The sequence below is a fragment of the Leptosomus discolor genome, chromosome 1 (genome assembly GCF_034619465.1).
Source record: "Leptosomus discolor isolate bLepDis1 chromosome 1, bLepDis1.hap2, whole genome shotgun sequence".
Lineage (NCBI taxonomy): Eukaryota > Metazoa > Chordata > Aves > Leptosomiformes > Leptosomidae > Leptosomus > Leptosomus discolor.
The window spans coordinates 130,824,634-130,852,404 of NC_141391.1; the positions used below are offsets into that span (position 1 = coordinate 130,824,634).

Genomic DNA, 27,771 nt, shown 5'->3' on the forward strand with positions numbered 1-27,771 from the left:
TTACATAACGTGCATTGACAATGCGAACCAGCCGCCTTCTTTTTGCTTTTCCACCTGCAAAAGGAGAAGCCAGTTGAAATTCATACATCATAAATTTCCCACAGACTTGCTAGTTAGTGCTGGCTTATGCAGGATTGCTGTCAGTTCACTGACACATCGCAATTGCCTGCCATCGGCACCGTGGAGGGAGGGATACCACCCAATTTAGACACCTAGTTTAAGCCACATCTACCTTAAGTATTCCAAATTTCCCCTCTGGTGATGTATACTTCACTGTCAGGATAGGAAGTCTTGGATCCTAACTTTGTTTCTCCTTATCCCTCCTAATTCGGGTTATTTTGGACATCAGAAAAGACAGTATTAATATCTCCCCGTGGTTGCCTTCAAGCATATAAACAGATCTAGGACTACCAGACTGTATTACTGCCTGGAGTTCCCCGAGAAAGCATCTTGCTGTAGTCTGCTCTTAGTAGATCATAATGATTACTTGAAATTCTCTGGAGCCACCAGGGAAAAACCGCGAGAGGTTCCCATGAAGATGTCACAGCAGAAAATGTAGTTACAGATTATTTGCTTGTAAATAACAGCTCTGTGGCAGCAAACAACTAATGTCACTAGCACTCCGGTCTCCCCTTACCAACTGTTCAGCATCCAAACCGCCACGAATCAATTACTATTAGCCTCTCTAGATTTAGGATAAGACAGAGCTCTCTCCCCTTCTCTATCTGTCTTGCTTCTTCCTTATATGACACCACAATCAAACTTTCCGGTTGAAGGTTTTTCAGTGTTACCTTTGGCCTTTGGCTGACCGGAGTTAATTTCACACTTTCAGATGTGGCACTTAGGGGCGAACAAGGTTTGCTAGAGTCTCCTACAGACCTGTAGACATTCAAAATGAGATTGAAAACATGAAAAAAGGAAGTGACTACTAGAATCATGTCTCAGATCCTGAGTTAGGACCCCTTGTCAGTAGTCTTCAACAGCCCATGTCATCTGTCTTATATGACACTGCAGGTATTTTAAATATAAACAATGGAAGTCGTGAAAAAGCTATCGGACCTTTGTCCCATTTCCATGGAGTTGTGTGTGATGAAGTCAGGGAAAGTCTGTGAAGCCAAGCAAAAACATGGCAATTTTTCCATTGTGTTCAAGTTCTGCTGCATGGGTAAGCAAGACACTACAAAAATAAAATAGTAAAGGGTTAACTTTCACCTTCTTATGCTGGTCATACTGGCAGGGGAAACACTATCTTCTTTGGAGCTGTCCACAGGAATTGCCATGGGAATAGACACTTCAATTGTCCTCCTTGCATTTTCTAGGCAATAAATAATAGGTTGATTCTGATGAGAATGTAGCAACACTGCACAATATTCATTTCACTTTCCCATTTTTTGAGGGGCATCACATAACTCTTCACAATCACACAGAACATACAGCTCAGACATAAAACATCAGGCTAAACACCAACCCCATACCCACTCTCTGAAAATGACAGATATTGAAAGCAAATAGAGTGACTATGGACAACGTGCACAGATATAGAATGATTCTTCCATGAATAAACCTTCTGGGTTTTGGCAATCAGAGGCTTAGAGACTTCTCATTTGTCTACTTTGTTCCTTTAAGGTTTTACTTATCGTGCTGAATTTATGCTACAACAGCCGTAGAAGACTCAAAACTGTTATGAGCCCACTGTGTGAGTCATTGCACATGCACCTGCATGCATATGCACACATGTGGTCTCTTCTCCCCCCTCCTTCCCCTCCCCCTCCAGTCCTTCCCCTTACACATCCTCTGTGGAAGGGGCAAAGGGCGGGTGCCCTAGACAGAGCATGTGTACATGCTCACGTGCGGTTCTCCCTGTAATTACGACTCCATGAAAAGACAAAGCAGCCCTCAGCTCCTGGAAAGTATTTTTGTGTACAGTTACACATGGCAGCTAATTTATGAATCTTGAATCGGCAACAGTATCGCCTTTGCCAATTCACCTCTTCAGGTGACTGGAAGCTCCAGTTAGTTCTTTCTGTTAGTACTGGCAGTAACTCAGCAAGGTAGTCTGATGGAAAGAGCGCTCAAAAGACCAAAAACCAAAATGTGGCTGAGAACTGGATAACCACTCAGCTGTGATTTTTAGAAGCCTGATGTAAATACTTCATGTTGTTATAGCACGTTCTCCAGCAGAGAGGACTGATTATAAAGCCTCGTTCTGCCCACCGGCGACCACGGAGCAGAACTGTTCTGCAGACAAGGACATAGCAAAGAACAGATGTACCGTGAACCATGATATTTACAGCAGGCTAATTACCAAGAAGCTAACTTCAGGAGAAGTTTAGCTGATATATTTTTAGCTCTCTGAAGTAAAGAGTTTGTACCACACAGTCATTAACAGCAAGTGTACGGCTGACCACAACTGCTGCTCCAATCAGATAAGGACAAAGAACTCTCTAAAGGGGAAAAACGTTGCCTTACTAGTTTGTGTTTCTCCTGAAGCTGGGTACTTACCAGTACAATTTAGGGATGGGGGCAGAACAGGAGATGTCATTGGAGGGACCGTATCAGCAGCAGCTGATTTCTGCTGGTCTATTAGCTGCAACAGTTTATCACGTGCTTCTGTACTCTGACGATTCAGCTCTGCTATTCTTTCCTCCAAGCTCTTTGATACCATGAGATGAGTCTACTTGGATAATTATTTCCAGTTAAACACTTACAATTCGCACCTTCAAGGACAGCATGCAATATATTTCAAGTATTTCTATGCATTTAATTTTCAAACTGAAAGTAAACATAATTATATAGCACCTCCTGTGAAAAATCTGATTTTGTCCCTTTCACTGTCCTGTATCTGGGTCCTTAATTGACTAAACACAACAGTATTTTAAACTGGCCTTCCTACAAACAGGAAAAAAAAACAGCTATTGTCTGTATCGTTTAAGTGAAAAAACCCAAACCAACCAACCCAGCCATCCAGCAATTAACTGTAATTAAGAAAATATTTAGTCAGACACACACATATTCAGGAGGGTGTGGGGAAGCAAAAGCAAGACTTCTAGGAGTAGTATCCTGGAACTCATCTTTAAACCAGGTTTTCATCCACTTCGACCTCTTCCCCTCCCCCTCTGGTAACTGCTTCCACAAAAACAACACTTTAAAGTTTGCATCACCTTGTACGACCAAATAACTAAATATTACACAACATAATACAATGTGGAAAGCGACAACACTCTCTGTCTACATTTACATGAGGAAATTCAAAATTTTTAGGATCCCTCATCGCACAGTAATTCCACCACTGTGACGGAACAAAAGTAAAGACAGTAGCGAGGCATTTCTGTGATGTTAACTCTGCTCACTGGGGTGCCGCTGAATAGCGGCTCAGTTGCAGATTAAAGGTTTTCTATGTGAACTGAAGCCTTCAAGTTCTCTCTCTCCCGTAGATTTTGGGATTTTCACCACACAGCAGGACTGACAAGACAGCTCCAAGTAGTACATATGCTATAATCAACTATTTGCAAGAGGTACCTGCACTAACTTTAATCTCATGGGCTTTTGGGTCACAGTAGCAGAAGAGTTGTATGGCATGGATTTAAATATGTATTTCACAAGCTTGGCAAGAACCTGTGGGTCAGTGCAGTGCTTTCTCTGTTGTATTACCCAAGCCACAAGAGGTATACCTGATCATGTTGCAATCACACCTCTTTTTGCAGCATAACCTAATCCTGAATTTATAATTGTGCTGCACGCCTTTCAGCACTCATATACAACATAGGCCAAATATAAGAAACTACTGCTGAGCTCCTTAGGGAATGATAAAAATCACAAGTCGCCAAGCAAATGAATGAAAAGAATATTTGTTTTTCTAGTCTTTTCCATAAAACAACTCACAACAGGGAAGAAACAGTCTTAAAGCATCAGTAAGCTACGAGAAAGCAGATCAGCAGAAAGGGGAATCTAGCCTTCCTTCTCTGTTGAATTCTCACCTGTCCTTGGGAAGAGTCTGGACCAGGATTTGCATTTTGTACTGGGTCTGGCTGATGCAGGCAGTCACTTGTGTCTTCAGAGAAGGCTCTGAATTTGCTCAGTTGAGCTTTAATTAGAGAGTTCTGCCGTGTGAGCTCAGCTATCTGTCCCAGCAGATCACCGTTTTGAAACAACCCTTCAGCTGGGCTGTTTTTTCTGGTGTCACCTGAGCAGGACAGACTGATTTTCTCGTGAGAACTCCCCAAGTCTTTGTCTGCGGGAGGAGCTGGTTGCCTTTGAGAGAGGAAACAGTTTTCTTCAGTCATGCTCTGTGTTCTCAGGGAGGAAGGTGAGCTCCTTTCCTTGCACGGCTCTCTTTCGGTGTTTTCAGGAGACCGAGAACTGGCTGTAAACACTACAAACAAGAAACAAAGGAACAGTAAGGAAAGAGAAGTGATCCTCATCAAGGCAACTAATAGTGACTTTACTGCGTCAGGCTAGTAATAATCAAGCAAGAACTTGAATTGTAACATCTAGCCTGAATGGTGTTATTGATCAAAATCACTCTATGTAAGACCCTGCTGCAAGAACTCTCCAGGTTTAATATTTCCTATTGTAAACAGACTTACATTTAAATTATTTAATTAACACTGAGAGAGAAGTCAGAGAGAAGATAAATTGTTTTGAATTTCTTAGCTGATAGATCAAACACAATTTCCTAGTTACTCCTCTGTTTTCCAAAATCCATTTACCTTACCTAATAAACTGTAAGTTTGCATTTCAGCTGTGATACTTATACTGGGTTGGTAACAAAACTTTTACAATAGTAAAACAAAATAATATAAGACTTTTGGCATAATAATAAGCTAGCTATATACTCAGCCCCTAAGAAAGGGGAAGCACTCTGGCCAACACAAGTAGCTAGGTATTTTTTGCGGTCATCTTTAGCAAACAGAAGACACCACTCACACATGACAAAATATCCTACAGCACTATCAGCTGCTACATGTTACGTCCAAGTTGGATTTTATGATCAAAACCAGATTTTCTATGCTTTATATATGAAATAGCCCATTCCTTCCCAAGCTTTAGCTTTTGCCTCTTGAGGAAAGCATGACATTTAAAAATTTACACACAAATCTGGTTTATGAATAATTTTTCATAAAGAAACATTCAAGAAGTTTAACATTTGTTGAGCCATTTATTAACCTTCACGGTCTTAAAAGAGTAACAACATATTTCTCACACAGCTAAACTACAGTGAAGTCTAGGAAAACAGTTTCAAATTTGTTTCAAATAACACACATCTGACAGTTCTCAATGGGACTGAAGCCAGATGTCGTTCTTTGCAGAAAGCTACCTTTAGCTCACTTCCTCCTGATTTATTATGTGCCTCCTTGCAGCATAGGTGACCACCAAAAGCTTGAACTAGATATAAACTTTCAATTGTACTGCCAACTCCTCAAATCAAAAGGATTCTTGGGTTAATTTTCTGACTTGGAAAAGACTTACAAAACAACACAGCAGAAAGGTGGGAAAAAAAGGAGGAGGGAAGGCAGAAAATCCCGCTACTGTGCCCTGCTCCCTGTCAGCAACCATCAAGCTAGCCATAGACATAATTATCCGCCTCTCAACCACAGAGAGTTACAGGGCCTAGCACATTCAGTAAGATGCATGTGGTTATAATGACAGTTGCAGGAGGAAACAGCTGATTTTGAGCATTACAAAGGGTCCTCCCTTCTGCTCACTTCATTAAGTTCAAACAAGAAATTCCTTCCCTAATCACCCCTGATGAACTTTCTTCCTCCCAACAACAGAGCTGAGCTACTGACCAATAAAACTCCTGAACACAAGACTGAGTGTCATCTGGCACCACATAATTTCACCCAAAACTTCTTCAGTCACTTCCCGTGTATTAAATGAAACCCAACGGAAACTTGCTCCCAAAGGTTTTAGAAAAACCTCTGCTGGGAAGATTGGCTCAAAGCAAGAGTCTGCAGCTTACAGACATCCTGGTTTGTCTGCAGCATGGGCTGCAGAGGCATTGAATTTCCAGGCTTCAGTGGTTCCACCATTAAAGGCAGTGGAGGCTGGATTACACCATCAGCAGATGAAAATCTGAGATGATGTGCTAGACATCATAGACAAAGAGCTACAGCAAATCATACAGAAGTGACAATCAAAACCAGTACAAAACAAAAATGCCAGTCTGGATTGCCATTGACAGGGCTGCAGACAGTAGATGGTGAACTGCAGGGCACTGAAAGCTGAGGAAATCTAGCAACAGGCACAGAATGAAAAGAAATGCCTACCTGGGTGCAGAAGCAGGATATTCCAGCTACAGGGCCAATGTGTCTAAGCATACAAATCAAAAAATTTTCCAAAGAAAACGAATGTCCAAAGGTAGCGCGAGATGGAAACAGCAACACACTACACAGACTCTCAAGTGTACTACAGCCAGAGAGATCTCACCGTTCTGGAGGGGAGACGATTCCTGACTGCTCTTCTGCCGCGGGGGTGACAACAGCACAGCTGGCTGGAAGATGTGAGACGGCAAGCTTCTGCCAGCTCCTGCACCACCTGAAGCACCTGACCTCTGGAGAAACTTGAAAGGAAGTTCTTCCTGTGGGAATCTCAGCATACCTTCCCTGTTGCCTGCATCAGCCCTAGGCTCAAAATAGCTCAAATCAGGTTTTTCTAAAGAAAGAGACAAAGCACAGATAAAATTTAAAAAAAAAAGTTTTAAGTGCAATAAGGAAAATTCTGAATAACAACTCTTAAGTTCAGGTATCTGAAAAGACAGACTAGAGTATGTTTCCCACACACTGTTAACTTCCTTTTGATCTCCAGGTACAGAACTCTCTCACTGGAGCATAACACAAATTTTCACTGGCCTTAAGAGCAAGAAGAGCTACTGTATGATCGTAAGTAGCCTCACAATTCCAGGCTACTAGTAAGTGATCTGTCTGTAACTCATGCACGAGACATACAGACTTGGCTTGTGAGGAACAGGTATTTTAGTGAGCTGCATTTGACAACATTCTCTTGAGAAAAGCAGACCTACACACTTGTCCTAATGAACCTATATGATAAATTTGACGGCAACAAAGGTGGAGTGGAAAACAATTCAAAGCTTTTTTTGAGCTCTCCAATGATCTTTCTATGAGTTATTTAAAACCACACATCTCTTCAGAAAAAAAAAAAGTTATTCTTCTGTATTTAACTACAACTAAGTTTGTGTCTCTACACTGCCATCCATTTTGAACATGCCAGGGAGGCACAAAATGGATAGCATAAAATCAAAATTGTAGCTAGCTGTGAGACCACAGTAATTATAATATGTTTACATCCACTGCTCCATCAGTGCTATCTTTGAACTCTCTCTTTACAATTTTGTTCAGGACATTTGTTCCCAAAAGAGAAGTTAGTGGAAAATTAAGCAGAACATACCTGATCCCAAAGTGCAAGAGACAAAAAGCACCCTTCAAAGGCAAAGAGCCAGAAGAGGCTGTTTGCATAAGATACTGCTTGTAGTTCACACTACTGAGGTTCTGAGATGGAACTCAAAACCTGCTACCTACTACTCAACGATTGTGGCAAGAAACGACAAATATCTTCTTGCTGTGTTTCACTGTACAGAACTGCATTTCCCAAGTATCCTCCTCACATACTATTTGTCACTATGATATGCCCCCCACTCCTCTCTCAGCCACTCTTGTCTCTCCAGAGAAGTCCTATGTTAACTTACGCATGGTTTCTGTGCTAAAACTAGCTACCCCAAATGTTTCGCATCCAGTCAGAATCCTTAAGGGTACCAGAGATCTCCTGAAGGAGGAGGAGGAGGGAATATTTTTGTAAATTTAGGAAGCTTTCCTCACAGGAAGATGACTTTTCCTGAGAAGAGAGACCAATAAGGAAAAAAGATTTGGAAATTCTAGTCTTGCAGAACTGTTGTATGGGAAGGCTTGGGGTTTGGGGGTTGGGGGGGGGGCTTTTTGTTTTGGGGTTTTTTGAGGGGTGCTTTTCTGATTGCTTGGGGTTTGTATTTTGGGGTAGGATTTTTTGTTATCTTTTACAAAGCCTGGTTGAATCACAAAAAAGGGATCCACTATGTGGCATTTGGAATGTTGTGTCCAGTTCTGGGCCCCTCAGTTCAAGAAGGACAGGGAGCTGCTTGAAAGAGTCCAGCGAAGAGCCACAGAGATGATTGAGGGAGTGGAACATCTCCCTTCTGATGAAAGGCTGAGGGAGCTGGGTCTCTTTAGCTTGGAGAAGAGGAGATTGAGGGGTGACCTCATCAATGTTTATAAATATGTAAAGGGTGAGTGTCAGGAGGATGGAGCCGGGCTCTTGGTGATGGCCAGTGACAGGACAAGGGGCAACGGGTGCCAGCTGGAGCACAGGAGGTTCCACATTAACACAAGGAAAAACTTTTTCCCTGTGAGGGTGACAGAGCACTGGAACAGGCTGCCCAGAGAGGTTGTGGAGTCTCCTTCTCTGAAGACATTCAGAACCCGCCTGGACGTGTTCCTGTGTGATCTGCTCTAGGTGGCCCTGCTCTGGCAGGGGGATTGGACTGGATGATCTTTTGAGGTCCCTTCCAACCCCTAACATTCTGTGATTCTTCCTGAGAACACCATAGAAACAGTCAGGAAGAAAGCTCTTGACCACAAAAATGTCCACAAAACCAACATGTAGCTAAGGAATACAAATAGCTGCAAGCAGTCTGGGGATTCACAAGGAGTTAGTGACCTTGAGAGCAAAACCAATGCGTTTAAGCAACCAATTGGAGAAGACAGTTGGGAGAAAACTCCACGGTGAATGAAGGTAAAAAGTACAAAGTGAATCACGTTTGGTTAGTTTGACCATCGATGCTACTGGCTTAACTTAGCCTGCTTCTATGTTACATGTCACTCAACTAGTCGTTCACCCCTGTTACAAAACCACCAATACCAAGACACAGGCTTCTGCCCGGTTAGATAACACGCCTGAGCAGCTGCTATTTCTGGACAGCAGCGACCTCCAGTGTCGTACGGAAGAACCAATCTCATACTGCCAGGCGGCTTCAGTAACACAAAGGTGTGATCCTGATTCAGCCAGGGAATTTGTTTGGGCTTTTTTAGGACCCTCAAAATAAATCTTTGTAAGGCATCTTAAGGGGGGGCTGGCTACTCTCCCCCCCTTTTTTTTAAAAATATGAATGATTATAATTAAAAAAAAAAAAAAATTTATGTATCATTTAAAGCTCAAGCCAGGACTTGACTAAAAGGTTAATCTTGTAGTCCTGATCCAGACAGGGGGATGCCAGTGGGGATAGAATTCCTGTAATACTGTTAAAAAATAATCTGTCTATTAAATACCAAATCTTCCACTACAGGGAGAAATTAGCCCCAACTCCCATTTCATCCTTCATACATGCATGCACACACCTTGGCCATTCACGAGACCTTTGCTTGCAATTCCTCCAAAATGGTTTGGACTTTGTTCTCTTCTAGGTTCTACCAAAGGGAGGCCTTTAAATGCTTGCGTGAGAGAGATCAGCTGTTCATCTGTTGCCGTCATGTATTGCTGAAGCTTCTTCTAAAGGACGAAGGAAAAACAAAAGATACAGAAATCTGTGTTCTAACAACAGGAATTAAATTATATACCACAAGCAGCTCTGAGAAGAAATTTGGTCTCTTAATACCACTGCATGAATCTGTGGTATTCCAGGGAGATATTACATATTGGTGTCTCCATGCTTCTAATTTATTTTCCCTCCTGCCTCAAAGAAATGATTTGGTTTTCCCTTTCCCTAACTCATCACCCCACTTCCTCTCCAATGCAGCTTTATTGCTTCATTCCCAAATGTAACCATTGAACGTGAACGTACGACGATGCATCTCAGCACACATTTGCAACAAAACTCAGTATTCTAACAAGTCATTCTAAGGGGGACGGGAGCTCAGTACCTGTATAGCAGTGTTTTCTTCCCTCACTAGAAGTATTTCTGCAGTCAGAGCATCAATCAGTTCTCTGTGTTCATTCAACATCTCCTCATGCTGCTGTCTCATCACCTCTTTCTCACGCAGCTGCACTTCACTCTAAAGAGGGAGAAAAAGTTAAAAGCCTACTATAACCAATGCAGATTCACATTTGGAAACTGGAACAGGTGCATATCACACCATACTGCAACAGCTCTTCTCCCTTTTGCTAAACTGACTTCACTGCTTTCACAATAAAATCCAATTTTCAGGACTTCAGAACTGTCAAAGAGAGCTCACCGTTCCTTATTTGTTACTCCAGAATACTGTAGGGAATCCTACACAACCTTGTTCTTCTGCCTTTACAACTTTTACAGGCTGTAACTACAAGCGCTGTCTCTCCACATGGATACCATTTTGTAAGTCACTGAATCTTCATGCAGTAATCAAGTAACTCCAGGTGTGCTGATGCTTGTCAATACCCTGTGCTACTTGTGCCTATTCTTTAGTTTCCTTAATTCATTAATGAAGACAAATTTGACTAAATAAAGGAGAAAGTAGTTCCTATCTAACGTTTTCCCTCAGAGGGAGAAAAAGTTCTAGAGCATTTCTTTTTTTTTAAAAAAAAAAAAAAAAAGACAAAAAGGTTTATTGGTTAAGTAACTACTTGAGCATGAGGCAAAAGACCTTACTGTAGAACCTCTTGCCCTCAAAAGATACTATCAATCTGTTATTTTAAGACAGACCACTGCAGTAGCCAGGCTTCCTGTAGAAGACAGAAGAGTCCCTTCCACCTTTAATGGGTAAACAGAATACACATCTGTCACTTTTTGGACCATCGTCGCTAAAAGAGCAGAGGCTACAAAGTCACATAAGCACATCAGAATTAGCAGATGGAGCCCTTCCCCAGATGGTTGCCTGAATTTGCTCAAAGGAATCCCTGAATGAGAGAAATACATCCCATCTCCAAAACACAAGAGATCCTCAAAATCATTTGGTGTACTCTTTTCTGCTGCACAGACAAAATTAGAGCATGAGCTGCCCACAACATAACGTAGATTATTTTTCTGCTGGCATTGGGACCAGAAGAGAAAAACCACCAAGGAAGAAGTGTTGAGACACAACAGCTCTGCAGCCACATAAAGCGAATGAAAAAATACATAATTTTGAGACTAAACCACAGATACTGTCACTAGACACAAAGACAGGCAGATATGTGTCCTTTAAGCATATCGGAGACAAGCCATCCATTTTCTGGTTCTCTTCCACCTAGAGAGAACAGGTTTTTTTGTATTGATCCAAGCGAAGCAGGCTGGCACAGAAAATGGAAAAAATGTAGGCAGTCCTATCTTTGTAGAAACCACAGACAGCCCATAATAAGAACTTTAACCCTGGTAGCAGTGATGAAGCCTATTGATGCCTTAGATCATCTGGATGACCTATTGCAACTCCCCATCCTCTACAGCGTTAACCTTGTCTTGGAGGAAAAAGCTTCCAAGCAGCTACGTGTCTTACGTTTACGCATGGGGAAAGCATCAGGGTTAACAGCTGGATAGATCCATTCCTACCATCAGGCAGGACTTGGGTCTGTTATACTCTGAAAGAAGTATCTTCATTCCAGCCTATTGCCTCTAATCTCCTGAGCTTTGTTTTAACATTGTGTCAGAATATGCAGAAGCAGAGCTAGAGAACATAGCAACACAGATTAATGTAGGATGCCTGTACTCTGACTTTTTGTCCTGTGAGTCTGGCAAAGAAATAGCATTCTTAGTGGAATGAGGGGAAAAAAAAATTAATTTTAACATTTGGCAGATGACATTAAAATTCATTTAGGAACCAAGTCAGGTTCATCCACTTCCCTTTAAGAATTTTGTATAGCTTGGCAAACATTTCAGAAGTTTCTCTTTCCCCTTCTCTCTAGCCTGCTCTATATTCACTAGCTTCTTCTTGTAGCAGCTGATTTTTTTTCAGTCACTTACTAATGCAACTTTCATTATTCAGTAATTCAAGTTTCTCTTCCCACTTTTTATATATAATTTTGAAAATAAATTAAGCGACATCCGTTATCGCAATTCTTCTGCACTCAGCTATTCTGCAGTAAAAGCTGGAAAATATTTTCTTCTTCCTGGAAGAGGAAGGAAATCTTTCTACAAGCTTCAAAACCTCTTGAAGGCTGGTTGTTTACCTAAAATCAGAGGCTTTTTAAACTTCCGCTGCAAAGTCACTTTCTTGAAATGCATTGCCAGCTGTAATTCAGGCATTGGGACTTTGCTAACTCTCCTGGCTAGGCAAGACAGATGGTGCACATGAGCACTCCATTTATTCCTAGCATCACAGGGACCAGGTTTCAGGAAATACTCAGACAAACTGCGATTCTTCACAGCAAATTCTCAAATCCTAATTGTAAATAAAGCTCCATGAAAAGTGGAAAATTCACGGAAGATTATGGATGGACGCTCTCTATATCAAACAACTCTGAATACGATTAAGCACACTTTGTAGGAAGGAATGATGACATGTAGAAACATCATCATAGAGGTGCCCTGGGAATAACTGGGAATACAAGTAACAGTCAGCTTACATCTTTCAAAATAAGTAGTCTCCTTAAACACTCAGACTCCTTGGCCTTCTATCTGAATAGGACAAAAACTCTTAAGATATTTCGAATGTTACATTCATAAAGAGAAAGTAGCAAGTAAGAAAGAAAATTGCAAAGAAAATCTGGAGTAGTTTTCGAAAAAGCCTGAGGGGCAAGAATAACTCTTTAGTTTGTACTCCGCAGAAATGACAGTCTAATTAGGGTTATAATATATTTATAATATTAATTTGATGCTATTAAATCGATGTTTTTCTAATAAATGGAAAACATTCTATTGGAAGACCAAAAGATCCTTCCCCGTAACTGCAAGAGAACCAGATTTAATACCCTGCTTTGGTATTACAACTTTAACAGAGAACAAGCATTCTTTTAAAATGTAAGATCTTCTCAGCCAAAGTCCATCTTCTGATGGTAGTGGCTTTGCACTCTTGAATTGATTACTGACCATTTGCTTCCGAGACAGGTCTTAAAGTAAATTCTTCCATATACACTAAATACAAGGCAATACAAGGAATAAGTTGTTATATATCCAGACAAAAAAAATCTAATCAAATTTTAAAATAAGCTGAGTTTTTTTCCCCCAAATATTATACACTCTGAAAAGGAACCAAAATAGGTCAGTTCCACATTCATTAGCAATCTATTGCTTTTGCTATGAAATGGTGCATTGGGATTTAGATAATATATTCTGCTGCACCTATTAAGACTGCAGGAACTGACATAAATCTGGTTCAAAATTTCATGTAGGCCAAATGAAACTGTGAGCCACTGCTGCATATTGAATAGCTCTGGGTTAGAGATGAAATAAAACACACTTTTTTTTTTTATTATTTCTTTTTTTAAGAAGTTCTACATGGCTTACAGGTAAGTCTTTATAGAATTGCACTGATCCCAAGTTGTGCACTGCTATAGTGAGCACTTCAGGTCATTTCTGCTTAAGGTGAAGTTGCTGCTATGGATAAAAAAAGAAAGCTAAGGAATCCCTCAAAAAAATTAGCTATTTGGATGCACTGCTTTAGTAATTATAGCGTCACCTTTGGGAGGCAAAGGAAGAAAAAGAATTTGTAAACAAGGCTGCAGGTAATACCCTGCTACAACTCTGAACATATTTAAAATTATTTCAATTGGTATTTTCTGGTAACAGTCACTGAGAGACTTTAACTGCAGTTGACTCCTCCCTTTTCACTAGGAATACCTGTTTCTAACAAACTAAAAGATTTAACTCCTAATTGCATGCAATCCAAATAACAAGCAATGATAAGGAGACTTCAAAGTAAAGCGATCGGGAGCCAGGAAAGACCAAAGTTCACATCTGCAAATTAACTTTATACCCCTCTTTCTTCACTCTACAGAAGCAATTCAAAGTCTTCTCACCTCTTTGAGGTAGCGCATCAAACGACATAGAGCATTCACCAGTGACAAGGTAAACCCGGTGAGGCCTTCACTTCTCTCAGTTTTTTGAACTTCACGACCTGTACATCGCTCATATTCCTCCAATTCATGCTCCACTTCATGTATCATGCGGTTGAGAACGTCTAGGCTGGATTTGTTGTCCCTCCGAAGGTCAACGGGGATTGAATTAGCTGGAGAATCATCTCTCCTCTGTCTTGTGGAGCTCTGTGCAGTTTGTTTTCTTTTCACTGGGCGGGGAGGGGGGGAAAAAGTGTTTTTGGAATTTCAACTTGTATAGAAAGGTTTGCAGAACCAATGAAGTGACATTTTTTATTGAAGTAAATCAAAGGAGGAGCCCTCTCTTGCCCTGGGCTGAAACGGACCATCAAAGAACATCCCCAGTCACTCCAGTTATTTTCAGATCATCAAAACCCACATTTTCTGCCACCACATTACTACCTTTCAAGTATGATTGTTTGGTGCTTTTAGCTTAGATACCTGTTTATACTTTCCTCCTTCTCAGTTAAAAGCATGGAAAAAGTTTGCCAGTGAACACTTAGTGAAAAATATCAGCTGCTTTCAGGTCTCATATTTAGCGAGCAACTCTTTTACAACAATCCTTTCACGTCACAGTTCGTATCTGATGTCAGTCCCCACGTACAAATGCGTGTAGGATACAGGGACTGAAACGCATCATATATCTGTGCAGCACAGAATCGAAAGCTGTATCAGAAATGGAAAAGCCCGGCGCAAGAGACAACCCCACGGCTAGCAACTTAACAGGTAGCATCAAAGGGCCATGTTTATGGTTCTCAGATTCCCACGGACTTTGCCAACAAACGTGCAGAATGCAGGGGAATACACTACACGACGGGGCTGTGGAATGTCTGTCCTTAGAGGTGCTCAAGACTTGGCTGGACGAGGCCCTCCCTAACCAAACTTTGTAGTTAGCCCTGCAACAACTTCCAAAGATCACTTTCAACCTACGTTTTCTTAGGATATTAAGGACCTTGGTCAAAGGGAGGTATGTTATTTTTAAAAGTACTAAACTTTTTCCTGCAATTTGCTTTTGTTTCCTTGAGTTCGGGTTCAGCACTTGTCTCACAGTGTAAGTGGAGTCTACAGCCTCTTCTTCGTCTTCATTCCAAAGTCTTGAATGGGTTCTCTTGACTACATTGGTAGCATTGAGGGCTGAATTAAACACAAAACAGAGCAAAAAATACATACATGAAATCTTTTGGGTATGTTCTTAATAGTAACATGTTATGAAGTAATTTTATTAGAAGAGCTGGCTTTTTAGTTTGGAAATTAATCTGAGCCAAATTGTCTCTGCCTGTCGCCCCCACCCAGAAAAGGAATTCCAGACAGGATCCTGTGAACAGCCTAACAACCCTTGAGAGGCTGTGATTTGGCAAGTCCAACCTGACTGATCCAATGATGGAGAAACAGCTGTTGGAGTCAAAGGCACATTTGATTCCTGTGATAAAGTAGTTTTTCTCACATCCTTTTCAGCCCACAACTGAGAATTCACCAAGGAATTTTCTTCTCTCAATAACCGGAGTAGCCTACATTCAAAACAGGCATAACAGTGAATTGTAATAGGATAATAGATCATTCTAGCTTATCTGTACAGCCTAGAAAGAGCTTTTTAAAATATCTGTAACTGCTCAGGGGAGTTCCCTGCTCATATTCATTCCCAGTCTGAATGTTACAACACCCCTAGAATTCTGAGGTCAGGAAAGGAGCTGGGGCGAAACAGAAAAAGAACCATTCCCATGCAAAACCCTTTTAACTCCGTCTATTTTAAGTGTTAAGAAGGTGGATATATTTGTACTGACCTGTCACAATTGATGCTGGATTTGAAATTCAGAGAGTCATGGTGTCCATCTTCAGTTTGATAGATTGATAAGCCTTCCTCTTCCACTTCATTAAGAGTCTTTTTAGTAAACAACAAAGAAAACAAAAGGGACTTCAGAGCAATGTCAATGTGTCTTTAGGAAGAAGTTAGAGATCAATTTTCTGAAACTGTTTCAAGAAAAAAAAAGAAAACCTTTTGTTTCAGTCTTTACCTCCAAACCAATTTTTTTTAAAAAAAAAAAAGGAAAGAAAAACACAAACCTCTGTGCAAAGAGTTTTGGGGGATTTTAGCACCTAAGAAATATTGATACTGACAGCTGCCTCCAAAAAGAACACAGCAAGTGATTAATTCAATATCCAATGGTTTATTTAGATGATTTATATTAAATAAGACCACACTCAGTGTAGGATAAAAAAAAAAAGCTTTAAAGACTGTACCAAACCAAATACAGACATATAGCAGGCAGAAGATGGAAAAAGCAACCTAAATTATAGCATTTCTAAAATGTCAGCCATTTGACATTACAAGCCAAACAATCTTGTAATGAGATCTGCAAAATTATATTTATATTCTATATGTAAAATGCAACCAGCACAAAATACAGTCCTACATGCCACATTCCTAGCAAAACAAGCAATCAGATTTAGAATTAGGGTTCCTCCAACTATCGGGTTTCTGCACTTCTGGTTAGGCTTCACCAGATAACCTTTAACTATGATTCTGTAGGCACATAAAGAAAAGAAAATCTCACAGAAGCTCAGCAGACAACTGTCAGTAATTTTTAAAAATTTAAGCCTATCCTGCAGCATGCATCCAGTGATACTGCTTACAAAGATGCTACAGTTAACTCTTCATATTAAAAAAACACCAAACCCAAATATCACATCAAAATACAAGACAGAGCAGTATTGCAACTCAAATCATAGACATTTGTGCAAGATAGTAGGAAACAGGATCAGAGAACCATCACTTTCACTCCCACAGCCCTTTTGGTCTTCATCAGTGAGCTGCTTTCTGGGAGTGTCATATGCCTGCTCTTGAACCACCGTGAGCATTCCTGGTACAACTCACGTTATGAAAAGAAAACAGAACACAAAGGCAATCTAAATGAAATTTTAAACAAATGTAAACTATATTAAACTTTTAAAATTAATCTAAATAATTGCAAAAGAATGTGAAGTATTAAAAGTTAAACTTGTAGGACTAATCAAGGCTGTGGAGTAAACTGGGGTACATTTACATGCATGCTACTGGAAATAAACTGGAGCCCAACTGGCTATGTCCCTATATAGGCAGACATAATTAGAAAATCAGAGGCGTATTTTAATATGTAGCAATTAGTTAAGGGACACAGGAGTTGTTTTCATAGTCTGCAATTACTTGGTTCTCTTGCTGATAATTCCAGAATTTAAAAGGAAGAACATACTAATATGAGAATGCTTCTATGAGACATGTTTGTTTCTCATCTTCAAATGTTAAGAAACCAAAAAAATCATGATTCCCAGAGTCTCACGAAACAAACTCACCTCCATTTAACACCATTTTCTACGTATGTTATCAACATGGTACACAATACACAAAAGACAGGTTTAGGTCTGCTTGGAAACTCTACCTTTGAATATTCTTATTTTGTGCAAACAAAAAAGACACAGGACATGCATGGAACAGAACATACATTACCTGGGAATCCATGACAGATTCACTAAGGATGGAAAGCTGAGTGGGAGGATCACATTTTTGTACAATGGGTCCTTGAGATGATTCTAGGTCACAGTTAGGAGCCATTGTTACATTAGGGAAACCTAGAGGAATCACACAAAACAGGGAAGAACACAGAGGACTGTCTGTAGTATGTTGCAGGACTTTGTACCAAAAAATAAGTTCCTGTACTTTGCACAAAGAGGGTCACAGGGATGTACGTCGCTTTAAACAACTGCCAAAGGCCAACCATAGAGTTATCTTAATACATTCAGCCATGTACCAGGCTTTGTCCTTCTCGCCTGCGTAAATACACTTGCACAGAAGCAGCATGTAGGATGGAACAGTCATTATAAGCAAAAGAGAACGGCAGCCTACAGAAAAAAGAATCTAACTTTAAGATTTCACATGCAAACAGACAGTCCTGCCTTCCAGCAGCACAAGGATCCACAAAAGAAGGTATGAAAAGGAAAAGCCTTGTTCATGAATTGCTGATAAATCAACAATGTCCAAGAGCAAGCAGTCAACCCACGCAGCAATGAGAGCCAGAACTACTACAGTGGCTTGAACTGGTGCTCTGTATAGGCCAGCAGCTTGGTGGCGGAAATGGGGAGCATGAGGTGTTGCACAATAAGCAATCCAAAATTCCACAATGGACCGATACAGTACAATAACCGGCCACGAGTTGCTCTCCCCTGCCACGGGAGGTGTTACCCTCATCTGTGTTTCATCCAACATGAACAGGACCAATTGTACTATGTTAGACAATAGGATGAAAACAGTTAAAAAGAACACTTTGAAAAGCAAGACTATTCATGAAAAGCAAGGAGACAGTCTTAAATGTACTACCACATATAAACAAGATGGTCTACCTGTTCGTGTGCGAGGAGCATCCCCAAACAAGTCTTTTGCCACGGCCATAACCTGATCAGATCGTTCCAATACATCTTCCAAATGGTATTGATCAGACAGAATCTGAAAGTATAGCGTATAAGGAAATATTTCATACTGAACAGGCTGATTTTTCCTTTGTTTTTTTGGTATTGTTCTTCTAGACAGTTAGCAAGAGAACAGCTGACAAGACAATATTTGCAAAGTTGGTACTGTGCAATTCGATCCTAATTAAGATAGATCAGAAAACCATACTTCATTCTGAGTGACTAGAATTCACCTTGTTTTTCTGAAAAATTAAAACCAGTTATTACTTCTGGGGCCCCCATCAGCACTGACTCTTTCTCTTTAGAGCAAATCTTCTCACTCCCTTCTCCTCCTAGCCTGACATAAACAAGCAGCTGACATGCTCATGAAAATGAAGACATCTATCTGGCAATTAAAAAACAAAACAGTATGCATCCTCAAATCATTTGATCTCAGTGCTGTCGAGCCAAAGAACACTTATCCACATCTGACAGACACCCAAAACCTGCACTATTTGATTTGATCCAAACCAGTTCAGCTAGGCTTGTTTCATTCAGTCTTGACTACTGAAAATCCTGCCTAAAAATTAAGCCACCTACCATCATAAAAGTTTCAACAGATATAAACACAGCTGACTACATCTGGCACCAGAAAACATTTTGGGAATCACATTATTTCTCACAAGGCACAGCTTCTGTATTCAAGGTCTCTCTCCCCCCAGTATCTGAAGTCCATCACGGGCACCACGACAGCTGCCTCCTAAGCAGGGATGTTTCGGAGCGCAAAGCAAGAGGCATTGAGCTACTGCAAGCCTAATAGAGCTGACTGGGGACATGGCTTTGTGGGCAGAATGCAATTCAAAACTCCTCACTGACTTGTTGTTTCACTCACAAAGCTGGAAATGGCCAGCTAGTTAAAATTATATCCCACAACCTGGGAAGAAGGTAGTTATTCTTAAACACCTGAAATGAGACCAGATATGTAAGTGACCTCCACTCCATCGTGCTTAATCAAATTTAGCTAGAGAGATTGCAAGTACTTTAGAAGACCCCACGGAAAAGACAGGGTCACGTATGCCCTCCTACTCAAAAGCTGAGAACTGAGTGACAATTTTTGCTCCCCCAGAAATCAAAAGAAGGACTGGTTTGCAGCAGTTTCAGAGCACTCTATGCTGTTATCTCCACAGAGTTTCTTTCAGAGTCCATTGATAAGTTTGCTGGTTTATATTCAGCCTCATTCAAAAATTCTAGGTAGTGGCATTTCACCTGTCTTCCCTCCCATCTCCCATTTTACTCTGCTTTGTTATCTGAAGAAGTTTCCCTATACACTTAGGAAAGGTGGAAGGCAAGGACATGGAAACTTGCCTCTCTAGCCTTTTGAGCCTGAATTACACTGCAGTATATTACACTTCTCCTCATAACCAAGTTAGCCAATCAGGGAATATTCATCTTTCAATCATCTCATGTATCTACTTTTCCAAATCACTATTCACTTTTCACACTCGATACTAACTAAATCTAGTCTTTCCATTTAGCCATCTGATGTCAAAACAATGCAGGTTTTTGGACAGTGTCATGCCAGATTCTGGAGGAACTGAATTTTGTGAATTTGTCATTTGTTGCATAAGGAAGGGGAAAAAAAAAAAAAAAAAAGTTTACCTGTCCCAAAACATGACTCCTTTCCATAAGGCAATTAAAACTAAGGTGACATGTTTAATCAGACAAAAATGATCCCAATTAATTTGTTTTCACCCTCCCTCCTAGATCTCTTTCAGCATCAGCAGGTTCCTAAAGCTTTGCTCTCCTGCTGAATGGGTCATGAACATTTTTAGAGCATTGCTCCCAAGGTAGATTGGCTCACATTTGCTTGTGATCAGCAGAAAACAAAGTGATACCATCTTCTAACCCCTCTAGGCCCACTTACATGCCCTTGACAAATTCCCTGAGTGCTGTACTTTGTCCCAGTTTAGTATCACCTATGAATTTCATAAAAATTCATCTTCCTTCCTGTTTCAGATTGTTACTAGAGATGATTATATGGGACTAATCCTAAAACCTCCCCGCTACGATAACCCACTCATCACCTACCCTTCAGTGAAATACACTAACGTTATTTTAAAAATAAGTTGTTATAGGAGCAATCGGTATGGTACCTGCACATTCACAATCCACAGTTACAGACACAAACTCATATTGTTTTTTCATTCAGATTTTTAGGCAGACAAATCCCCAAAAGGTTAAAATTTTGCTCAGCCATTTTATAACTTTTGCTCTCTTCAGCCTACCTGAGAAAACACGCTACTAGCTGCATCTTCCTATTTTTTGTCTCCAAGTCTTTTGCAGTCGAGTAGGACTCAAGAGGCTTAGGAAGCTACACTCTCACAGCAGTAAATAAGGAAAAAAGGTCACCAAGATAACAGAGACAAGCAGACAATCCACAGTGGTTGTGCTCTACTGGGAGACACAGACTGAAAAGTCTCCCCAGTTACTCTGAACAACGGGACCCAGCCATTAACAAGATTTAAGCTAGGAGTAGGTGAAAATGGTGACTCTCCATCTATTTTTTTCTCTACACACAAGATGCCAGTATTTCAAACAACAACAGCCAGATGGGTTTCATCTTGCCTGGCATCATCTCCCTTTTGTCTTTCTATCTGGAAGCATCTTTTCTCCAATTCAGAAGAAGACACAGGGTATGCTGAATAAAGTCATCGCTTAAATATGAAGGGGAAAGACACTCAGGAGGAATTGAATTTTGTGAATTGTCATTTGTTGCAAAATTTTACAGTTGAATAAGCTGCTGTAAAAGGCCAAGAAAATGTTCTTAGCCTTGTCCTTTGTATAGGCCCTCCCAGGATTGGTTTAAAAACCAGTCGTGCAGATCATGTAAGAAAATAAAAGAAAAAAACCAGTGATTAATTAGTAACACGTGTGCTGAGCATAGGGAAATGAGATTAGAATTAGGATTGTTTGAATTTTACTTATTGCTTAAGTCTTACATAACTTTGTGCCTTATAAGTACTTGATGTAAGAAGTTCTCAGACTTGTAACCATATAGGACTAGAGGAAAAGATAATTTTGTAGACAATGACCTGAAACCAAAACCAATACCAAGAACTGGAACCAGAAAAGACGAACCTAGCTGAATAAGGGGATTATAAGTGGACTTAATAAGGTTGAGTGAAGATTTACAAAGACTTTGGACTCTGTGTATTGAGGAAGAAAAGGTATAAAACCTGCAAGGACTTGGAATTCTGTTGCCATACACTTGAGGTGTTGGCCCAACTCTGAGTTGTTAATAAAGCAAACCTGGAGATACCCACATCTGTGTCAAGTGATTTATCTCCTTGAACACATTAGAAATGGCAACAAATATGGAAGACTATTTCCTAACTATGTGTTTCCTAACATCTGCAAAATAACAGTGTCATATAAAAGGTAATCCAGCCAAATCTTAAGAGTGTGGGGTCTAATCTACTTTTGTGATACATAATTTATTTCTGCACGGAAGTCTTACTGAAACTAGCTTGCTGTTACATTAGGAAGATTTGTATAAAAGTCCACAGCTCTTTTGAATACTCCACTAAAATGCACTTGGCAGAAAAGTACGAAAACAACAAAGGTCAAAGTTTGAGGCTTGATTAGCATAATATCCTTGACACAAAAATTCTACTGTTGTAGACTATGGTAAAACATATGTTGATTAAAGCCTGGGTTGTAGTGACACTGTTTAATTTAGGATTAGCTATACTGCACTAGTCTTCCAAGGGGGACCATTAGCTTCATTGTGAAGCCTAGTTACCTTGTACAAACAATGCATGCCTCGCTAACAACTGTGTCCTTGAGAAGGAACTACAAGACTGACAAAAAGGCAACATCCTGCCCTGGAAAAGTGCGGAAAGATAGATAATCACCAAATAAGCATGAAGTTAACAAAATCTGTGGTAACTGGGAGAAAGGTAAATGTGGCAGGAGGACCACCGTCTCCATTCAAGATAGAAAAGACTCAGACACAGACTCACCCCCCCACCCCTGTCAGGAGCATGCATGCTAATTTACATGGGAAGTGAGGCTAATTTAAATAGAACTAAACAAGAGCAGAAGGGACGGTAATTATGATTACAATGAGCATAAATTTAGGCAGGTTTTTATTAATCATGTAAGAAGATAAATACTTTGTAACTCCTGTGTATGGCATGCTAGCTTAGTGGAATTACCACCTAGCACCCATCTTTGCACAGACATGAAATCAACATATCTATCTCGTCTCTGTGTGCAAGATTGGCTCTTCACATGCTGGGTGTCAGCCCCCGTTTGTGGGACAGTTCCTGGTGACCCAGATGGGATGGCCACAATGACTTGCCTGGATCGTCTGAATGGTTCCAGAGACGGGAACTGTTGGTCTGGACTCCAGCATACAGACCCACTTGGTCACAGGATTTTCTGCCACCCTTCTGTGGCACCAGGACAACCAGTGACTCGAAAGTGCAGCGCCTAACAGAGGTATTTCTGGGAAAAGGGAAGAGAACTTGGAGATTGGGGTCAAGGTGCTGGGGTTTTTTTGGGTCACAAACGGTTATACGTGTAGACGCTCGTGAGGAGGGGCGCTCACATCTTTACTGAGAGGGGGTCAGAGCAAGTGCACTAAGCGGCCCTGCATCAGTCAAGTCGGCGTAACTTGCCGCAGAGGCATGTAAGTTTCAATACTCAAAATGCGTGAGGAGGAAGAGGGCCTTCCTCATCTTTGCTAACCTACAGCGGGGGTTGGAGGGGAGCATTTGAAACTAATCAGTAACTACTGACCAGGGAGGTTGCAGTAAAACAGAACAATGGGTACAGCATCCTCTACCGCGACTTCTCCTTCTACTTGCCTGAGGTGCATTTTGAAAAACTGGAATAAGTTTGGGGGGGATCCTATAACCAAAGAGAAAATGAAAAGATACTGTGATCAAGTGGCGGCCACAACATTCTTTGGGTGACGGGGAAAAATGGCCTGAAAGGGGGGGTGGGTGGGGGGGGGGTGTCTTTGAAATATAATACTATATTACAATTAACAATATTTTGTAAGCAGGAAGGAAACTGGGATGAAATACTATATGGGGACACTTTTATGACTTTAAGAAATGATTATGGTACTAGGAGGAAATGCAAATTGTTAAATATGCATGAAGGAGGGAATGGAATATATATAGTGGATACTAAACAGGAGGATGAAAAGGATGAAAAAGGTTGTTGTGCTGGATGTGGGGCCAGGAAGAAGAGATTGGACCCATGTCCAGAGGAAAATATGTCCCTACTGGCTCCATGGGTCCATTCACAAAATAGGGGAGAATCGGAAGGAGCTGGGGATGGGGGGTGCCCCTGCAGACACATGGAAAGGGAGTGAAGCTTTTAGCCCTATGGGTAGCCGAATGAGAGGGCAGTGTCCTGTTATCCAGGTGCACCTCCGGCAAGCCGTAGAGACAGACGGGCCATTGTTCGTGCATGTCCTTTTACCACTTGGGACTTGTTCAATTGGAAACAGTCTATAGGCTCATACCAAGAGAATCCAGAGAAGGCCCACCAGCTCACGAAAACAATAATACTGACTCATAATTCAAACTGGGGGAATATGCAAACTTTACTGGATGCTTTATTTATGGCCAAGGAGAGGCAAACAGTGTTGGAAAAAGCTAGGGAAGAAGAGAGGAGGTGGAATGTGGATGAAAGTGTAGATGAATATCCGACAAAGGCAGAGCCCGCCTGAGACCCAAATGATGGAACTGGAAAAACAATGCTGAAACATCAACAACTAATTCTATACGGAGTCCAGCATGGAGTCCCAAAGCTTAAAAATGTATCAAAATTGTATGAAGGAAAGCAAGAACCAGAGGAAAGCCCCTTGGCATTTTATGAGATTGTGCAAGGCTGCCCGCAGGTGGACTGATTTAGATCGAGAGGATGAGGTCGACAGAAAAATGTTTAGTGTGTTGTTTATAGGACAACCAGCCTCTGACATTAGAAAGAAGTTGTAACAGGTAGAAGGAGCTGGAGGAATGTCTGTATTGATAGAAATAGCATACAAGGTTTATAACAACCAAGATGAAAGAGAGAAGAGGGAAAGACTCCAAAAGAAACATAAGAGATTTTAAAACTGCTGCAAGCGTTCTAGGACCAAAAGAAATTGCAATTGTACATTGCAAAGCTTACCAGAAAGGACAAACAGAGATAATTAAAGGAAACTGAAAGGCAGAGATGAAACTGCTAAAGGAACTGCAGAAAGAGGATCACTAATTGGAGCATTGATTCCACCAAGAAGGGTTCAATGGGAACCTCTGAAATATACTGAAGAGGAGGATCGGCTTGACAAACATTTAGAATGCACCAAGTCAGAGGAAGGTTGGTGGGTAACTAAAGATGGACAAGTACTGATCACCACCCCAATGGTAAGAGAAATATTGAAGGAAACCCGTAGTGAATCTCACATGGGAGCAGATGCTCTGTTTGTGAGTGTTAGAAAATATGCTGTAGGACCAAAAATACAAAAGTTAGCTGATATAATCGTTTGGCAATAGCAGGAGTGTTGCAAGAATAATACAAAAATTCAAAGAAAGCCTCCTTTTGGAGAAGTGAGACAAGGTCTTGGTAGATATTTTTCTGGGTGGCCTGAAGCCTTCCTGTGCTGTACCAACAAATCTAAAGTAGTTAAAGTCTTGCTCAAGGAAGTGATCCTGAGATTCGGCATCCCAGATGTCATCAGACAATGGGCCTTGCTTTAGAGCTGAAGTAGTTCAGGGGGTCGCTAAATTTCTACAAATGCAATGGGATCTACATACACCTTGGAGATCCCAATTGAGTGAGAAAGTAAAAAAGGATGAATCAGACCCTAATGAGACTCATCTCGAGGCTGTGTCACAAGTGAAGTGCGTAGACTGCATGCACTCAACACATAGAGGGAGAGTTATATGCATATAGAAAGTAAAATTATCTTAACAAGAGGAGCAAATGTTGACTGAACTGCAAGAGCAGCTTCCACTACTGCTGCAAATCATCCACAGCAGGCTGAAAGTGCAGATTTAGCTCTCACCTCACGCATCAGAGTCAATTTCCTTTTCTCCAAGGAATCAGCAGCCAGCTGTTTTTGCTTCTTCCATTTTCTTTTCAGTGCTTTCTCTTGCAGTTCCAGATGTGCCAGTGCTTTGTTTTTCGATTTGTGTATTTCATGGCGACGCAGCTACGTTCAAAATCAAGGGACAATCTAAAGCAAAACTTGCAGGGTAATGCTAACAAGCTGTTCTTGATTTCATCATTCATATGCTGAATACTATTTATGTTAACTTCACGGTAGTACCAATGACAGCCTCACAAACACCCAGTATTGTAAAACGTCATCAATAGCAGCCAAATTTAAAGCAGCTCCAAAGGTGAACAGGCAAAGTCTCACAGTTTCCATCTGCCCTACACCACTGATTCAGTAAGTTTTCTCAGCTGTAAAAGGACAAAACCCCCCAAACCTACCACCTATAACATGCACAAAAAGACATAATGCATGTTCCTGATTTGACATTAATGTCAATCACCAGAGATATTCTCTCTCTTCTTCTAACAATGAGACATAGATATGTATACACACACACACACACACATATATATATTTTCAGTTTAAATACAAATGAATCAAATTAAACACGTGAGGTGCTTGCTAAAGTGTCTGGAGACTATCAAGCCAATTATTTATAGAATCAAGTCTCCCTCTGCTAATCAAGCCAATTATTTATAGCCCATCTGTCCTGACTAATCTGTCAAAATTTATAAGCAACAACATCCCATACTGCCTGATCCATCCTGGTAATCACTGCTACCACGGAAAATGAAACAGAATTCACATATTTTGTAGCGAACAGGTCATTCAGTACAAAGAAATGATGTTAAATTATTTAAATGAAAATGGAGTATCCTCAGAACTAGAGAGATTCCTAAAATAAAGCATGTCTTCCAGTCCTTCCAGCAGAGATGAGGCATAACTTCAACCATTCCACTGAGTTTTTATGTATTTATTTTTTTATGCTTTTATGCTGGTATACACTTTATTGTAATAAAAACTACAGCTACTGCTTCCCAATGGAAATAGAAAACTGAAAGATATAAACTGCCAGATCTGGGGATGCACGATATCCTAAACAAAGAACTAACACTAAAGAGACAGTATTTTTAGAAGCTTAAACGGGGAGAGTAAACATTGGCAGAAAATATCCCCATAAGTATGGTAAACACTTGTCAGATAACCAGGTAAATCTCCTTGCTGCAGAGAAGAAGTAGTGATTGCTGTCAAACTTACAATATCCTCGGGAGTTGCACGGTGGACTGTCAGATCATGGACGGTACTCTGCCAACAGGAACCAGAGAACACATCAAAAGACAGAACTGAGGATGAACTAGATTTCTTTCAGGCTTTATTAAAAAAAAAAAATCCACCACTAAATTACAATATAATTAGCATAAAACTATACAATGGTGCATTTTTATAGCACTGTAAAGCATTCCACCCTCAGTGAGGCAGGCAATCAGCAACAATTACACCCCTATCATGGCTGGGCCCGCTTTTCAGCCTGAAGAGGGGGCTGCCAGCTGGGAGGCCTAACCTCAGCCAGCACCAAGGATGGGACAGGGGTCACGTCCACGCCACGCAGAGGCAAACCCGTCACGGTAACCGTCCCGGCCCATGCCCACACGCGAATCGAGTATCTCCAAACACGAACCCTCACAGAGGACCGTGACTTCTATAGGCTGCCCCCCGCCGGCACGGAGACTCCCCGGCCTTTCCCCAGCCGGTAAAAGGCCACAGCGAGACCCGCGCGTCACCCAGCAGAAGCAACCCCGCCGCCGGTCCCGCCTTGCCGCCCGCAAGCTCGAGGAGGAGGAAAAGCGGGAAGAGCCGCCCAGGCCGGGGCAGGCCCGGGGCCCGGCTCGGCACCCGGGACGGGGAAGCACTTACGTCCCAGTCCCGCTTAACCGCCGCCGCCGTCTTCCTGGGGCCCTTCCTGCCGGCGCCGCGGAGCCGCGGCCCCCGCAGCAGCGACATCTCCGGCGCCGCCGCGGGACGGAGGCGGAAGCGGCTCCCCCGCCCGCCGTTACCACGGGGACGGAGCCTTCCCCGCCCTCAGGGGAGGAGCGCGGCAACGGCGCGCGCCCTGCCCACCGAGGCTGCCCTCAGGGCGCCCCAAAGCGACACTGTCCGCCGCGGTGTATCCCCGTGTGTGTGTGTGTGTGTCCCCGCCCGAAACGTCGGCCCTGGTTATCCACACCCCCCCACACCCCCCCCAATCCTCGCCCACTCGGACCTCAGGCCGCGTTCCCGCCGCAGGCCCCTCCGCGCGGGTAGCTATGGCCGGCGCCTGCCGCCCCCTC

At 41.6% G+C, this 27,771-nt stretch overlaps 1 protein-coding gene across 2 annotated transcripts; it reads right to left on the minus strand.

The window, feature by feature from the left end:
• Positions 1-27,445, minus strand: SPICE1 (spindle and centriole associated protein 1). Of its 2 annotated transcripts, none has more exons than XM_086464655.1 (17): positions 27,359-27,445; positions 26,702-26,749; positions 25,451-25,597; positions 18,340-18,442; positions 17,450-17,571; positions 15,750-15,847; positions 15,334-15,476; positions 14,962-15,102; positions 13,894-14,159; positions 9,909-10,040; positions 9,387-9,537; positions 6,430-6,654; positions 3,978-4,372; positions 2,503-2,674; positions 1,221-1,315; positions 792-881; positions 1-54 (listed from the first exon to the last, which is right to left on the minus strand). In XM_086464655.1, the coding sequence occupies exons 1-17, from the start codon at positions 27,443-27,445 to the stop codon at positions 1-3; spliced, it is 2,469 nt and encodes an 822-aa protein (XP_086320781.1). The 2 variants fall into 2 exon arrangements, with proteins under 2 accessions (XP_086320781.1, XP_086320773.1); XM_086464647.1 differs by having other exon boundaries at positions 792-879; positions 1,213-1,315.
• Positions 27,446-27,771: the final 326 nt, after the last annotated feature.